We start from the raw sequence: 16,879 nt of genomic DNA, 5'->3' as shown, positions 1-16,879 counted from the left end.
ATCCATTACTTATTTATCCATTATTTATTCATTCATGTTTTTTGTTTATTAAATGTGCTGTGTTTTAATTATTCCAGAATTTTTTAATAATGTGTTTTTTCATTTATATAACAAAATCAACATTTGTTTTAAAAAAGTGACTTGATTTTTACTCATAAGGTTAAGTTGGAACTCATTTATAGTGACATTTAAAAATTGAGGAGATGTTCAGATATTCATGAGGAGAGGTCATAACGGCTCAACTTTAGAAATTTATTTATTCAAGTTCATTTTTAGAGAAAACATAACAGCAACAAAAATCGACTGAATTCCTCAAAAATCTCTAATAATTTCTCTTGGTTGTTTGTAACGTCTGGAGAAGAAAAATTGACCTTGTTTTCATTTTGTAATGAGAAATCTGGCTGATGTTCAGGAGAGAACCGGATCCAGAACCAGAACCTGAGACCCAGCCGGAGGTTCTGGGCGATGGGACAGCTGGGAAACTCAGATCTATTTTCGGGCGGGAGGCTGAAGGAGAGAGTCTCTATTTGGAGATGGAGGTGGAAAATGTGAAGGAGGTTCTGACGAACCCGACGTCACATTGTTGGTGGGAGCCTGAACCATACACACACACACACACACACACACACAGCACTCCTGCAGACGGACTAAAGGACGAGACAAAACGGAAAACAACTGAGGAACTAAACATAAAGGAAGGAAACACAAGAGAAAAGAAAGGAACAAGAGAGAGAAAGGAGGAAAAGGTAAAACTTTGAATTTAATCCATTTCTCAGATTTTCAGTACCACCCAGTTAATGTTGTACTGATGAGGATATTTAAGGGTTTTTAGAGTTCAGCTGCTTTTTAACCCGTTTTCAGTGAAATACTCTGTTTGCTGCTCATATGTGACCTGCTGTCATAAAAAGACTGAAACACACCAGAAGAACTAGAACTGAATCACAACGAACCAACTGCATGGAGAGAAACTCTGTACGGTATTCTATCCACTGCTTGTTATATGATTATTATTATTATTATTATTATTATTATTATTATTATTATTATTATTAGTAGTAGTAGTAGTAGTAGTAGTAGTAGTAGTAGTATTATTGTCATTGTTATTATTTCCCTCTTTAAACAATTAAAAGTGTAAAAGTTCGACACAGATACACTGAAAAAAGAAAACAGGTGATCCAACTTAAACAAACTGAGTTAATTTGTTACAGGAATCATTTTCAGTTTATCCAAATAAATATGTTAAGTTTATAAACTTGTCATGTTAAACAAATGTAAATTCAGTAAGTCTCACAAACTTAATTTAATTACATGTAACAAATTAACTTTTTTAAGTTGAGGCTCCGTTCTCTGTTTTCCAGTGAACCCAGCATATCCAGTCTGACTAACTGGTTTTCAGATTAACTGTCAGGGCTGATCTTCCCTCCTTCCAGGTTTAGGGTCAGAAAAATGACAGCTAGTATCTCTGCAGACCCCACACATGCTGGACACAAACAGTTTAGACTTTGAGCCTACAGTTTGTCTCTCTGATGAACTTAATGAAAACTTTGCAGAATAATCAGAAACTCTGCTGAAAGAAGCATCTTTACTCTGTAATAACTTGCTTTTTTAATGTATTTCATTTCTGTTTCTGTTTCTGTTTCTGTGTGAAACTCAAGGAGGATCTTTGGTTGTAAATCATTTTCTGTGAATCTATCTCTTCATTTCTCATCAGGAAAACAGCTTACATAAACTCTGGTTTGTTTTTCTGGACTTCTGTCAAAAAAAATTTTCAGTGTTTGTCAGCAACATGAGAGAAATAATTGATTGATTTCAGATTCAATAACTTAATTCAGATGCAGAATTGGGACATATTAGTTTATGGAAGCTTAATTATAAAACTTCTACATATTTTCCCTCCACAGTGTTTCTTTCTTTACGTTTTAATCCAATGATCTCTACAAATATATTTCATATAGAAGGTATTTCATATTTTTGCAGTTATTAATATTTGTGTTGCTATTTGTATTTTTTGTGCTCTGTATCTTTTTAAAATAAATTGTTTTAGAAAATTTATAAAAAGTTTTTCAAATCTCAACTCTTCAACATTCTCCCACCCCTTTTTTCTTTAAGTTGTAAGATTTTTGTTATTGCTAAAAAAAACAACATGATTTTTGAGGAATAATATCCAGTTAATTATGATTCACTTTAGTTTCTACGGTATATATAACGTATAATGTACAGATGTAAGCTACCTGGTTAGTTTAGGAGTAAAAATAAAGGTAATCTCTGATGATGATGATGATGATGATGATGATGATGATGATGATGATGATGATGATGATGATGATGATGATGATGATGATGATGATGATGATGATGATGATGATGATGATGAAGACCTCCCAGTACTGGTTCCAGTCTGACCTTGGTGCCACATGTTTCTGACAGCTGGTTGTTATTTTCATGCGTCTGAATCTGTTACTAAATCTGACATCTGATATCAGCCTGCAGGATTCAATAAAAATAAACCTGAAAATCCTGTTAATCATTTTAAGTAGAAAAATGTCAACAACTTGAACTTATGTAAAACATGGCTGATGCATTTGTGGTTCAAAAAGGATAAATTAGGGGCGTGCTCCAGTGGCGTAGAGGTTAGCGCGCCCCACGCCTGGAGGCCCCCAGTCCTCGACGCGGCCGTCGCGGGTTCGATTCCCGGACCCGACGACATTTGCCACATGCCTTCCCCCCTCTCCTGTCAGCCTACTATGAAAAAAGGGTCACTAGAGCCCATAAATGTAAATTTGTGGGCTCCTGGTGGGGAAAAAAAAAAAGGATAAATTATTCTGGTTAATCCCAACTTTTGCTGAATGTAGCATCACTGAATCGGATTTTTAATTCCTTTGATATACAAATATTACATCTTGATAATATCTTCTGAAAAATTTTATTATGCTAAACTTAATTTTACTATTTATTTTAATCTTTTAACTAGAACAAAAATATTGCAAAGTATACCCAAAAAATAATGTAATATTCCAGGTTACAATTAAAACTAAACCAGCTAATTGAACTTAAACTTTAGCATTAGCATTACCTTTTGTGTTAGCTTTAGCATTAGCATGGACATGACCAAATTTCTTTCTTTTTTGGGGAGGATTAACAACAAATGCCTTACCCTCTGACATTTGTTGAAAATAAGACAGTCATCAGCGTACTGGAGAACATTCATCCAAACTGAACCGTTTTTTTGTTCCTTTGCTGTTATAATTTTAAAATTTTATTTGATTTGGACTTAAACTTTATTCTCACACTCCCTTGCAGCATAAATGTGTGTAATTACTTAATGTTCATTCTTTGAAACTCAATATTTGTGTTTTTAAGTTTTGTAAAGAAGTTCTCCAGAGTTTCTGCTGCTGGATTGTTGCTGTTCTGTTTCAGGCAGGGTGTCTTTAGTTTTTGTAGCAGTGAAGCTCTCTCCCCTTCATGGGACACCAACAACAGCTGCAGGTCCGGCCCGGCCGGCCCGAGTCCCACACGGCTCCGTCCATATCGGGCCCGGCAGGCCGGAATGTGCTATTTATGGAGGACGGGATAGAGGCGTGAATCATGTTTACATCTTTGGTCGAGGGCGGTCGCTGTCGTTCAGTTTCAGAGGTTTTCAGCTGAGGCTGACACCGTTTACGTGTTTCAGTTTCAGTGTTTGACAGTTTCAGGTTGCGGAGGCAGAGGATCTCGTTACTGCCAACAGAAATCCTGAAAGAGACATTAAAACAGAAAGATTCGCTTTAAACCGTGGCTTAAACACACTGATCTTATTTCATTTTAGACTTCAGAGCCTAAAAACGAACACTAGTCAAATAAAGATCTACAAAACTGAAACTGATACACTCAGAGATCAGATTATATTTCCTCATACGGCTGAAATTTGGTCTGATTTGGATTCACAATTATCTCACTGGTAGCTCTGCCACACCAATCAATCAATCAATCAATCAATCAATCAATTGAACAATAAAACAATTGATGTTTTTTTCTCTTTTTCTACCAGAAACTCGCTGATAAAAGTCTTCAGTCTGATGCTTTAGATTCAACTAAACCTTTTTATGTCATTTTATTTCTTGTTTCTGTTGTTTTGTTGAATTGTCATGAATGTCTAAAATGTTTTCTGCTGTTAAATTTTATTAGAATTTAAAGTTTATTGATCTTTGAGTATAAGGTTTATATTACTTGAAAATGGTTGAAAATAACTTTAGGGACAGTTTGCTGTCCAGGTTTAATGACAGTGTGACGCGTTTGAGATGATTTAACCGCCTTGTTGTTGAAACGTGCCAAGCTACAAAGATTGACTGTTAAATGAAGCTTTATTATTATTATTATTATTATTATTATTATTATTATTATTATTATTATTATTATTATTATTATTATTATTATTCTTTCAGTTGGTTGAGTTTGTTTTTGAGTAAAATCTGTTCCATCATGATTTGTTTGTGGTTTGGTTGGACATCACAGATGAAATTAAAATAAAACTTTAAGAGAAACTGAAAACTAAATTAAAATAAAACGATGCAATCTACAAAAACAGAGCAGATGAAGAAGATAACGGTGATGCTGAGGCAGATGGTGAATCATCTGGGAGTTCTGAGCATCTGCAGCTTTTTCACTTTAAAGAACATCCAGCATTTCTGCTGTTCATATGATTTGTATTCTTTGAGAGGAACTGAGAACAAATTAGACTTTAGCTCGGGGGTCTCAAACTCCAGTCCTCGAGGGCCGCAGTCCTGCAACTTTTAGATGAGCCTCTGCTGCGCCTGAATAGAATAATTAAGGCTCTGGAGAACTGATCTACAGGTGGAGGTAATTAAACCATTTCATTCCAGTGTTTTGTACCTGTGGCTCATCTAAAAACTGCAGGACTGCGGCCCTCAAGGCCTGGAGTTTGAGACCCCTGCTTTAGAGCCTTCAGTTCATATCCTGGACAGAAAATTTACATAAAACAAGTTGGAGTTAAGGTAATTTCATTATTCTGCGGTAATTCCCCGGCCTCCATGAACAACAGGATCTGGTTTTACTTGCAGATCTTTCCCAGTTGCTCTGTGGCTGTAAAACACAAACTGGAGCTCAGTTCTTCCTTCCTGGCTGGTCCTGCACACCTGCAGCTGTCAGTCACTTTCACCTCCTAATGGAGACAAAGTCTGTCCGGCAGCAACGGGCTGGTTGGATCCAGCAAAGGAACTGTTAACTGGTTTCCAGCAGCGTTTGCAGATGTTACTGGATACATGTTCATATTAGACCAACACAACATGTTCAGTCATGAGCAAATTATGATTAGTCACTTATGTTTTAGTTTGCTTTTACGAGCCAAACCAAAGGACAGAGTATTAGCACCAGGCTAAGATGTAATAATGCAAAAATAAAGACAAAACTATGCAGGAATAAAGTCATCGCATTAGCACAATGAATTCATGTTAATATGGGGATAAAGTTGCAATAATATGAGAATAAAGTCATAACAATATGTTGATAACATTCTGATAATGTGGGAATACAGTTGTAATAATACCAGAATAAAGTATGAGGGAATGAAGTCATATTTCAAGAATAAAGTAATAATAATGCAAGAATAAGTTAATAACATTCTAGAATAATTTTGTAGCAATTTTATACAAAATTAAAATTAAAATGAGGAATTTTGAGGATCTTGCATAGTTTTTATGATAATAAGAAATTTTCTGAGTCTTTGATGGAAATATACAGTTTTCCCCCTGAATAAATGAATTCATCATGTGAACGCTGCTCTTCTGTATTCCACACAGTTTAACTGAGTTTTTCTCTCCGTGTCCCATCATTCCCTCTTCAGGTGCTGTGTGTTGTGTTGTAGTGAAACCACCAAGGAAACCAGGAACAATCCTGACAGCTTGATCAGTTCTGAATCTGAAATGAAGAAGATCGAGCAGATCGCGGCGCTGGACATCGCTCAGCTCAACAGCCTCAACCTGCCGCTGCACCGCCATCAAACCAGATGGGCTCGCCTGGGCAGGCAGCTGCTCAGGCCTCTCCATCAACGTTGCTGGACGAGCTCAGCTAAGATGGATGGATGGATGGATGGATGGATGGATGGATGGATGGATGGATGTATGGATGGTTGGATGGATGGTTCAGTAACGGCCGCTGCTCAGATATAAACCATCAAATGTTACATATATATAGAGTTAAACTAAAAATGGATGGATGGATGGATGGATGGATGGTTGGTTGGTTGGTTGGATGGATGGATGGATGGATGGATGGATGTATGGATGGATGGATGGATGGATGGATTGTTGGTTGGATGTATGAATGTATGGATGGATGGATGGATGGATGGTTGGATGGATGGATGGTTGGTTGGATGGACGGTTTGATGGACGGTTGGATGGATGGATGGATGGATGGATGTATGGATGGTTGGATTGTTGGTTGGATGTATGGATGTATGTATGGATGGATGGATGGATGGATGGATGGATGGATGGTTGGATGACATTGTAGTCTCCAGGCTGGCTGCTGATTGGCTCCTCCTCCCTCCCTGCTCAGGTTTCTGACCGATCTGGAGTTGGCCTGTAAGACTAAAGCCTTCGACGTCCATAAGCTGGTCATCTCCTCGGTCAGCCAGTACTTCAGGGAGATTCTGGCCAAAGACCCTGGAATGAAGCGCCTGGAGCTCCCCTCCCTGTCACCTCTGGGTCCGTTCATTCATACCACATCAAGTTTGTAACCTTCATAGGGAATTTTAAAAGTTATTCATGAAGGTTTTCATGTGTCTGTCTCCAGGTCTCGCCAACGTCATCACCTTTGCCTACATGGGTCGTGTCCACATGTCCCTCTACACCATCGGATGCACCGTCTCTGCTGCCGCCACCCTGCAGATCCCGCAGCTCCTGAAGATGTGCATGGACTTCCTGCTGGCTGAGCTCAACGTCCAAACCTGCGTCTACATCTGGAACATCGCCGCAGCCTACGGACTGCTGCCCGTCTGCGCCGCCGCCCGCCGCTTCATCCTGGAAAACTTTGTGCAATTCGCCGAAACGCCATTGTTCACGCAGCTGACCCTGGAGCAGATCTCCGCCTTCCTGCAGGACGACTCCCTGGTCCTGCCATCAGAGGTCACGGCTTTCCAGGTCAGGGGTCAAACTTTCGGTGCTCCCCCAGAATAACTTATATCATCTTCTCAAATCTTTTCAAAGAAGGTAACTCCCAGTATTTACCCGTCTCGGCTCATTCCTTCTATTTACAGCAGGGTCCAAAAGCGACCCCAGACCAGCTGCTCAACAGCCAGCACAGAACCACATTTCCAAACCAGACACCCACATGTCCACTGTGACCTGAAATCTCTAAACATAACTTACACTGTATGCTTTTTATTAATATACATGTTCACAACGGAAATAGACGAGCAGCTGAGACTTTAGTATTTATAATCTGAGCAGATCATTAGTCTGTCAGTAACAGCTGCTCCGTTCTGTAGAGGAACACCTTCATGAATATCAAAAACTCAGTTTAATTATGTTATTAACTTTGCTGATGGATGATTATTATATTCATGGGTTCTGATCCTCTGAATGGATTAATTATGTTTAGCTGAGTATCATCAGCATAACACATAATAAATAATTTTACAGAGTTGAAGTGAATACCTACAAAAGAGAAATGCCCCAAACACTGAACCCTGTGGTACACCACCAGAAATTGTGGTGGACAAAGAAGATTTAAATGTTTTTACCTGTCAAGTCTCGACCCATGATCCATTCAAGTCTGGGTGAAAGAATACTGTGATCAACTATAAAACCTGCAGCACTAAGATCTAACAGGATAGATGTGAACACACAGGCCCACCATCTGAACTCATTATGCCTCACTTCCACGGTGCAGTGCAGCATCAGTTGCTGCAGTTTGGTGAATCTTGTCTGTTTCCAATGTAAAATACAACTGTACAACTAATGCGTACGGCACCATTCTACTGCAGGTACACAGGACAATGGTTCAGTACTGTTAGGGTGCAGCTACTGCCGTCACACAGAAAACCATCACAGCTTCTGACAAGCACGAGACATTCTAGTGCATCAAGTTTGTCGTTGCACAAACATGACACACTAGAATGTCACTAGAACCCCACCTGCCCAGTCCAACTGGTGGTGGAAACGTTCCCCTAAATACACCAAACCATAAAATAAGCTCCTCCTCCATTGTCTGCCTTCTTCTGCCACAATTGATAAAAAGCTCGTACTTCAAGTTTAACTATGGCATTGTCAAATCGCAGATCACCTCCCAACTACTACAGTCAATCAATGAATGCAGTCTGCTGTCAGTCAAATCACTTGAACACAAAACCCAACTAGGTCCGATGCTGGCAGGGGAAGAACCAGCTAAAGTAAAGCCAATGAAGAAGAGGCTATAGTGTACCTAAAAGCACAAACCCATGATGTACCACTAAGTGGAAATGAGGAATTAGTGACTTCATGACGTCCTTTTACAGCACACTGAAACTCTTCACTGATTCCTGCAGTTCGCCAATAAGTGGCTGGACTTCGACGCTTCCCGTCAGTCTCACGCTGCTGAGCTTCTGTCCCAAGTCCGTTTTGAGACAATTCCAGCCAGCGAGCTGGTGAGCCAGATCCAGCCCGTCCCCCGAATGATGCTGGACCCCCAGTGTCACCGCCTGCTGGTTGACGCCATGAACTACCATCTGCTGCCTCACCAGCAGAACACCCTGCAGTCCCGGCGCACTCAGGTCCGAGGGGCCCAGCAGACTCTGCTCACCATCGGAGGACGTCCGTCACTCACTGAGAGGGCTCTTAGCCGCGAGGTCAGTGTCGACATGGCAACAGTAACACTAATTACTGACATAAAAATTGAAACTGCCTTTTTTAGTAACAACCTTTAAGGCTTGATTTCTTCCTAAAATGCAGGTTATGAGCCAAGTTATTGTTGACCTTTGACCTTCCCATTCAGGTGTTGTGGAGAGACCCTCGTGAAGGAGGAGCCACCTGGCGCCACCTGACCCAGCTACCAGCTAAGAGCTTTAACCAGTGCGTGGCCGTCATGGATGGCTTCCTGTACGTGGCCGGAGGAGAGGACCAGAACGACGCTCGCAATCAGGCCAAACATGCCGTCAGCACACTCAGCAGGTAAACTGGCAGTTCTTAACAAGAATACAACCCTGATCCAATCCTCAGCTCGTAGCATTTTCCTTCCAAGCATTCAGACGTTGCTGTAATCCTTTACATGAGCTTGATCAACAGTCCAAGACTCTGCTCCATTTTCCTGTTTAGTCTTTACTTTATTCTGACCTCTGATCCACATGTGCCTGCAGAACTAATTGATATTTTAGAAGACAATTGTTAAAGAAATTCCAAAAGCTGACTCCAACAAAGGAATCCCAATCCAGTTACTTTGGTATTCCTGATATCGCTCTGCTTCAGCACGCCTTGCTTTAATATGAGTCAATTGGCAGAGGTCTGTAGAGCTTGACTACATGCTACTGAGGCAGTTTGTCGGTTAATTCAAATGTGGAGGGCAAGGGACACATCTAAACGCTGCAGGACAATGACCTTTGAGGACTGCCTTTCAGACAACTGATCTAGAGAAAAGCTCTCGAAGAACAACCTTCAGAAAGCCTTAAGAACCATTAATCAGGCCAAGAAATGGAATCCTGCACTTTAACCAACACTTTGAGAGCCACAGTTTCTTTCTCTACTTGTTTTGTGAATCAGATAAAGGTCACCGTCTCTCTTCCAACCCATCAGGTACGACCCTCGCTTCAACACCTGGCTGCACCTGGCCAGCATGCGTCAGCGCCGCACCCACTTCTCCCTGTCTGCCAGCGGCGGCCGCCTGTTCGCCATTGGCGGTCGCAACGTTGAGGGTCTTCTGGCCACCACTGAGAGCTACCTGCCGGCCTCCAACACCTGGCAGATGAAAGCCCCCATGGAGGTGCCCCGCTGTTGCCACTCCAGTGCCACTCTGCCCTCCGGAGACATCCTGGTGACTGGCGGCTACATCAGCTGCGCCTACTCCCGGTCAGTTGCCCGCTACAGCATGGAGAGCGACACCTGGACGGAGCAGGCTCCCATGGAGATGCCCCGTGGCTGGCACTGCTCTGCCACCCTTGAAGGGAGGGTCTATGTCGTGGGTGGAAGCCAGCTGGGGCCCGGAGGAGAGCGGGTGGATGTCCTGTCAGTGGAGGTGTTCTCCCCAGAGAGCGGGGCGTGGGGTCGGGTCGCCTCTCTCCCACTGGGCGTGAGCACCGCCGGCCTCTCCCCACTAGGAGACAAGCTGTACCTGCTGGGCGGCTGGAACGAGGCGGAGAAACGCTACAAGGCGGCTGTGCAGAAGTACGATCCGGCTACCGACAGCTGGTCCAAAGCCGAAGACCTCCCGGAGCCCACCGTGGGAGTGTCCTGCTGCAGCCTGACCCTGCCACCCCGCAATGCGACGCGCCGGCAGCAACACCGCAATACGCCGGGCCACGAAGACCCGCAGCAGGCTGCCAAGAACCGGAGCAGGGAGAGTAGCATGGCCCCTGCACAGAACACCAAGGCGTAGCGCGACCCGGAGGCAAACCATGATCATGTCCGAGGACTTTTCTCTCTGCAGTCATTTCACACCTGAATAATAGCTTTTCTAAAACCTGCAAAAGGAAGGAAGTTCTAAACTTGAAGCACAAAAAATATTCTATATGTATCAATATGGGGAGCAAAGAAAACCAGAAGAGTTGCTCCTTTTCCTATGATTAAAGTTGAGCTAATTTATCTGTGCTGATTAGCAGAAAACAAGAGGAAGCTGCAGGTGGAGTTTAGTTTAGAGAGAAAGCTGGAAGGGAAAAGAGGAGTGGAGCAGGTGGATGAGCAGGAACGATGGAGCAGATCACTGAGAATGAAGGAGTGAACCAGGTAATTTACTTAATGTGATGTAATGTGGAGTATCAAACATAAAAGTGATAAATCAGATCGTCTTAATGAGAGAAATGTAAAACACGCTCTTAAAGGGCTTATGAAAAATAACTGAATAAAAGTTAAAATTTTTACTGCAACTATGACTGAACCAGTGAGACTCCAGTCCTTCAGCCTGTGGAGTAAACTACTGCTAAAACAAAATGCTGATGTAACTTATTTGATCAAATCTCTGGATTGTTTTGGTGGAGTTTCACTGAATAAAGACAATCTGGTCCAGACATTTTGCTTCTTCTGTTTTCTGTATTAAACAGCCGTTTGGAGAACCTACTCCGCCTGTCAGCTGCTCAATTTGTACCGACATCAAGGTAAAACTAAACAGTTTGTGTCCAGGATGTGTGGGGTCTGCAGAGATGCTACATGCACTTTTTTTGACCCTTGACCTTTACAGCCCAATAACATCCCACAGAAGACCATGTGTATGTAAAATTTTATGTAAAGGTTTTATGCGTTTTCTATTTTAAGACCTAAAATAGAAATAAGTTATTTAAAAATTAGTTTTCAAAGCACCTAAATTGTTTTTCGGTGCCATATAGTTACTATAATAAGTACAATATACTGAAACTAATGTGTAATACATAATGACTTTTGTGCTTTGAAACAGTTCATAAGCAGAAATTCAATTGAAATTTAAATTATAAAAGTGATTTTGTTGTTTCAATGAGGCTCAATGTGTTCAAATTATATTCATTTGCTTCAGAAGTGAAGCGTTAAGATATTTTAAGACTTTATGCATCAGTTAAAAACAAGCTGAAATCTCGGTTGCAGCTTTTATAGATCGAACTTTTCTTTTTTGTTTTGTGTCTTCGCATACAAAATTACTAAAAAAGAAAACTATCTGCCAATCTGCACATAAAGCTATCTGCACATATCTGCCAATCATCTTAAAAAAAAGAAAAAAAGCATTTTTGCAACTATGAAACTTCACTGAAATAAGCAAAATTTGTTTTATTGCCCTTTTCATGCATGAATTATGATCCTTTATGTCAGGATTCTTTCTCCAGTTTTTAAAAAATTTTCTTTATTAAGCCATAAAAGAAATGTTATCTTTTTTAGGTGATCAATTGTAATTTTCTCCAAATACAAAGTTGTTTTAAAAATACTGATTTGAACAGTAGTATTGTTCTTGAGGGGTTTTCTGATGTCAATATTTTTTTACCTTCTAGTCGGTAAGAGGGATCGGGTCTGTCGGCCATATTGGATTTATCAAAATAATTTCTTGCTTTTGCAGCTGATGGCCAGTAGTTGATGGTGTATTTTATGATGCATTAGTGTCCACTTCAGTGGTCTGTGGGATTTTATAACATAAAAATCCACAACAAAATGGCTTTTATTCAGCTGTCCACTGTAGTGACCACGATGCATGAAAAATGCTTCTAGTTCAGTTTCTGTGTTGCTCTCATAGCTTTATGGGATTCCATCACTTCCTGATTAAAAATTAATAATAATAATAAAAATAATCCCACAATAGACCTTGTGTTTTTGTTTTTTTACCATTTTATTATTTAGTTACAAACAAGACAGAGAGGAGCTCCTTTACTTGCCGGGGAGAATGATGCCATCATACTGGAAAAAACAAAAAACAAAACATTCAAGTCAAAAGAGAAAAACTGATGATAAAAACATCTGGTCATTTATTACATTAAACATTCAAACATTTCCAAAATTAAAAACATTCACCATGGGAACCATGAGGAACAGTTTGTTGGCGGCCATATTGGATATTTCCATTTGGAGATTTTTATTTTTTTAAGACCGAATTGAAACTTCAGGGAATATTTTTGGTCTCATGATTTCTGAGTTTAAACATTAAATTTAGTGAACTTCAGCTTTGAGCTAAAAACAAAAACACAGCAGTGAAGATTAAATAAATCAATTCAATTTATACATCAAAGCCACTTAGTTTGGGCGACTAACGGTTCCTAAAAACTTTGGCTGAAAGTATAAAGAACCAGATCATGTTCAAAATATAAATGTAACAAAAAATGAAGTTTTTTTTCTGCAATATTTGCATTGAATTTCCACAGAAACTAAAATGAAGCAGAAATCTGCTATTGGGGCCGATTTTGTGACACTGAGTTGGATTATATCTGCTTTTTTTATTATTTTATATCATTTCATGTAACAACAGAAAAAAAAAATCCATCTCCTTTTAGCAAAATATATCGTTTATCTTTATTTTAAAGATAAAATTGTGTTGTATTTCTTTAATGTTTCCTGAAATAAACATTTAACTAAATTTATGTCTTTTTAAAAAAATGATTCATGACATTTGAGAGTCTAAAGTTATTTTTGACTGGGTTACAACGGTCAGTGGTCTAGTCAAAGTCTAGGATTAAGATAACTATATTTAATCCCCCATATTTTATTTTTGAGCCTGCTGATGTGGTGATAACTTCCATGTTTCTCCACAGGGGGTCAGGAGGATGAAACCACTTCCTGTTGACCTCTGAACTCACCTTCTGCTGGAACCAGCGCATGGCCTCCTCTTTGCGGATGCGGTGCTTGGCGCCGATGCGACCCGTTTTCCTCTTCTTGTCTGCGATGCTGAAGCCGGGTCTGCCCAGAACCTGGAGGAGGAGAGAGAGGTGAATTAGAGCTGCACTGATCCATATCAATATCTGCATCGGTCCTGATAATTGATTATAAATCAGCCATCAGTGAAAACGGTTCACCACATAAACTCCAAAAAAAGAAAAGTTTGTCTTAATGTGTCAAAATATAACATTAAATTTTAATTCTCATATTTTTTATAATTCCTGTGTTTGTTTTGTTTTTACTGACAAATTGTGCGTAATAAAGTCATTTTAACTTTGTTTTCTATAATCTTTGTTTTTAGAGATTTTATATCTGCATCAGTTCTGATAAACATAATTCTAGATCAGATATCGGTGACAATGTTCCAGATCTATTCACTATAACTCTATGCTTTGTGTTTTCTCATTTATTCTACATTATATTTAAATTTCCTATTATCACTTTATGCACTGCAAAAACAAAATGTTATCAAGTAGTTTTGGTCAAGTTTCTAGTGGAAAAAGGTTTTAATCAATATTCCTTCATGTTGACAAAACGTTCTGGTTCCTCTGCAGATTATTTCAGTAATAAAACATTTTTCCATGTTTTATTAGTGAAATAATCAGCAGAGGAACCAGAACCGTTTATCAATTTAAAACAAGCTCTTATTCCTTGCTGACGTTATTTGTAAGTTAGTTTTGTTTTATTTCAGTATAACAAAACATTTCCATTAGAAACTGGACAGAAATACTGTTTAAAACAACACTGTTATTTCAAACAGTGTGAAATAAATAATAATCACCCTTTTGTTAGTTTTCTTATTAGTTATTTTACATTGACTGCTGCACTTCTAACTGCACTGACTGAACAAATTAAAGTTGTTTTTACATGTTTGATCAAACTTGTGAAGCCGTTGCTGTTTAATTTAAGTAATAAATTTGTAATTCAGTAGATTTGTGTTTTAAAAAAGAATCTTTTAAATTAATTCTGCGATGTTTTCTGTGTGGAATCAGATAAGGGAACTGAAGAAAGTGAATCGGTGGATCGGATAGGTTGGATTGTTTCCATAGAAACGATAAATCCTGTAACATTTTCTCTTGCAGCAGCTCCTCTGTGACCAGGACGTTCGAGTCTCACCACGTAGAAGTCGAGTCCGTAGATGCCGATGCTGGGGTCGTACTTGATGCCCAGGTCGATGTGCTCCTGGATGCCGAAGCCGAAGTTCCCGGTGTCCGAGAAGTTGTTCTTCCTCAACTCGTACTCACGCACCTGAAGGCAGCAGAGGAGCAGCGGAACGTCAACATACGGCAAGCAGTCAGTTTTTTTCTCTGCAGATTCATGTTGTCATTATTACAAGAATACAAAACAATAACTACAATCAGAAATCAGATCTGGTATGACTGAATGAATAAATCTGATTTTATTTTTAAGCCATATGGGCCAATCTATGTAAAATGTAACAAGACTAGATGATAGAGAAATTATAGCATCTAAAAAACAATGTTCCACAGCTGATGATCAGGATCTGAATCAGACAAAAACAAAGATTCAAAGTCTTAAAAAACCTTCAGATCAGGAGAGATTTAAACAAACTGGCCGTTTAAAACTGTTTCCACAACATTTACACTCAACTTACACATTCAGACATAGTTACAATAAACTGCTGGTCCTTCGTTCCCAAAAAGGCTCAAATGTAATTTAATAGATTAAAAGTGGACAAACTTCAGTCTTACATAGAACTATTTAAACTAGACCTGGTCTGGTGTTAAAGATCTACCAAGATAGAACCAGTACAGCAGTTAAAACCAACCAGATTCTCCCCAACATGTTGGTGCTCACCATCAGCTGGCTGAAAAGAACAAACTATTTTCCCCCATAGTTGAAAGACAAATCAATTTTCTATTGTTAAAATTTGTTTAACAATAGAAAATACAGCCTTTTTAATCAGAATTAAAGCCCTGTTCTTTTTAATTTAGGAGTTTGGACCCCACAGCACCAAACAGAGCCTCACCTTCAGCCCTTTCTCCAGGATCTCCTCTGCTTTGGCCCCACGGACGGTGCAGTGGACAGCAATCTTTTCATTCCTGCGAATGCCGAAGGATCTCACAGTATAGCGGGCTGCAGAGAGAAAAACGGGCCCAGGATCAGAACACGCCTCAGATATTCAGTCCCACCGGGCCGTCCAGACCCAAACACTGACCCTTAGAGAAGACGGGAGTCTGTCCGGTCAGCTGCTCCAGCACCTTAGCGGCTCTGGTCAGTCTGTCTCCGCTTTCGCCCACGCAGATGTTCAGGCAGAGCTTCCTGATGCGCAGCTCTCTCATGGGGTTCTCCTTCTTCTCACCCTGGTCCTGCAGGGAAAAACACACACAGAGGATTATTTATCAGCAAAACTCACCTGACAGCTGCTGTCATATCTAGGTAAAGCACCTAACTAACCCAGGCCGCAGTTAACCTGCTAACGAAACCCATTTTAACACCTAGACAGCTCTGTGGAACTGACTGTCAGAAACACACGCCGGCTGGAGAACATGTCTGAACATCTCCCCGGTAGCATTAGCATCAAAACAGATTTCATATCTGTCCGAAATTTAATGAACTCACAGCTCAAATATTAACGGAATCCCGTCGAGAAACTACGCGACACATTTCAACACCCTCAGCAGAATGTTTACCCGAAGTACCGTCAGTGAAATAAACTATTTTGAGAGGCTATCTTGTTAGCATCGGTTGCCTTAGGTAATTTAACCTACATTTGTGGTGCTTATCTAACAAATACAGCGACAGATACAAAGTTAATCTTTGGGTCCGTGTGTCTGAACAGCGAATAGCCAATAAATCAGTTTTAACACTCCGATGATTGTAGATTAAAACCGTAACTTCGTGTGAGTTCAATGCGACATTACACTCACCGCCATATTGGATCGGTTAGAAAAGGACGACACATTTCCGGCGGAACAGCTTTATAGCCAAGTGTGTGCATTGAATTGATCCCCCGGAAATAAAAGAGAGCAACGAGAGGGTTCCGCTTAAAGAGTAGCTTTTAAATCCACACTAGTCTCTTTTCGTCTAAATTTTATTTTAAAATTATACTTATATTCTTCTTATATTTATTTGAGAGTACTACAATGCGTAATAATAGCTTAATTAGCTTTAACATAATATTTTATTATTAAATATAGTGAAATATTTAATAGTAATGCGAACTATTGTTAGAATACTAAGAAATATTTATTATTATTATTATTATTATTATTATTATTATTATTATTATTATTATTATTGAAGTACAGTGTGAAAATAATTACCAGATATCAATATTGCATTTATAGCTGAAGGTAAAGGAAATCCATTAAAACATTGATCTATTAATAGGAGCATAAATGCAATAA

At 39.7% G+C, this 16,879-nt stretch overlaps 2 protein-coding genes across 2 annotated transcripts; one reads left to right on the top strand and one right to left on the bottom strand.

The window, feature by feature from the left end:
* Window positions 1–6,529: 6,529 nt before the first annotated feature.
* Window positions 6,530–11,191, top strand: klhl43 (kelch-like family member 43; the record flags this gene model as incomplete). The annotated part of the gene is made up of 5 exons (XM_044139230.1): window positions 6,530–6,704; window positions 6,793–7,139; window positions 8,525–8,824; window positions 8,971–9,146; window positions 9,765–11,191. Coding segments are annotated over 5 exons (1,797 nt in total), but the record flags the coding sequence as incomplete, so codon positions are not given.
* Window positions 11,192–12,436: 1,245 nt separating this feature from the next.
* On the bottom strand, window positions 12,437–15,865 carry rpl11 (ribosomal protein L11). The gene is made up of 5 exons (XM_044137677.1): window positions 15,688–15,865; window positions 15,499–15,605; window positions 14,625–14,756; window positions 13,430–13,540; window positions 12,437–12,536 (listed from the first exon to the last, which is right to left on the bottom strand). The coding sequence occupies exons 1-5, from the start codon at window positions 15,809–15,811 to the stop codon at window positions 12,507–12,509; spliced, it is 504 nt and encodes a 167-aa protein (XP_043993612.1). The 5' UTR covers window positions 15,812–15,865; the 3' UTR covers window positions 12,437–12,506.
* Between the last annotated feature and the right edge of the window lie 1,014 nt (window positions 15,866–16,879).

This window comes from Gambusia affinis, linkage group LG14 (genome assembly GCF_019740435.1).
Source record: "Gambusia affinis linkage group LG14, SWU_Gaff_1.0, whole genome shotgun sequence".
NCBI lineage: Eukaryota > Metazoa > Chordata > Actinopteri > Cyprinodontiformes > Poeciliidae > Gambusia > Gambusia affinis.
The sequence above is the reverse complement of the archived record's forward strand: the minus strand, read 5'-3'. Positions and strand labels throughout refer to the sequence as shown.

Bases quoted from the DNA above. Each gene is read 5' to 3' on its own strand.
- rpl11 (XM_044137677.1), bottom strand. From the start codon at position 15,811: ATGAGAGAGCTGCGCATCAGGAAGCTCTGCCTGAACATCTGCGTGGGC. The intron at 14,757-15,498 runs GTGAGGCTCTGT...TGCTGCCTTCAG, and splicing joins TCCTGGAGAAAGGGCTGAAG to GTGCGTGAGTACGAGTTGAG. The intron at 13,541-14,624 runs GTGAGACTCGAA...CTCCTCCTCCAG, and splicing joins ACGGACTCGACTTCTACGTG to GTTCTGGGCAGACCCGGCTT.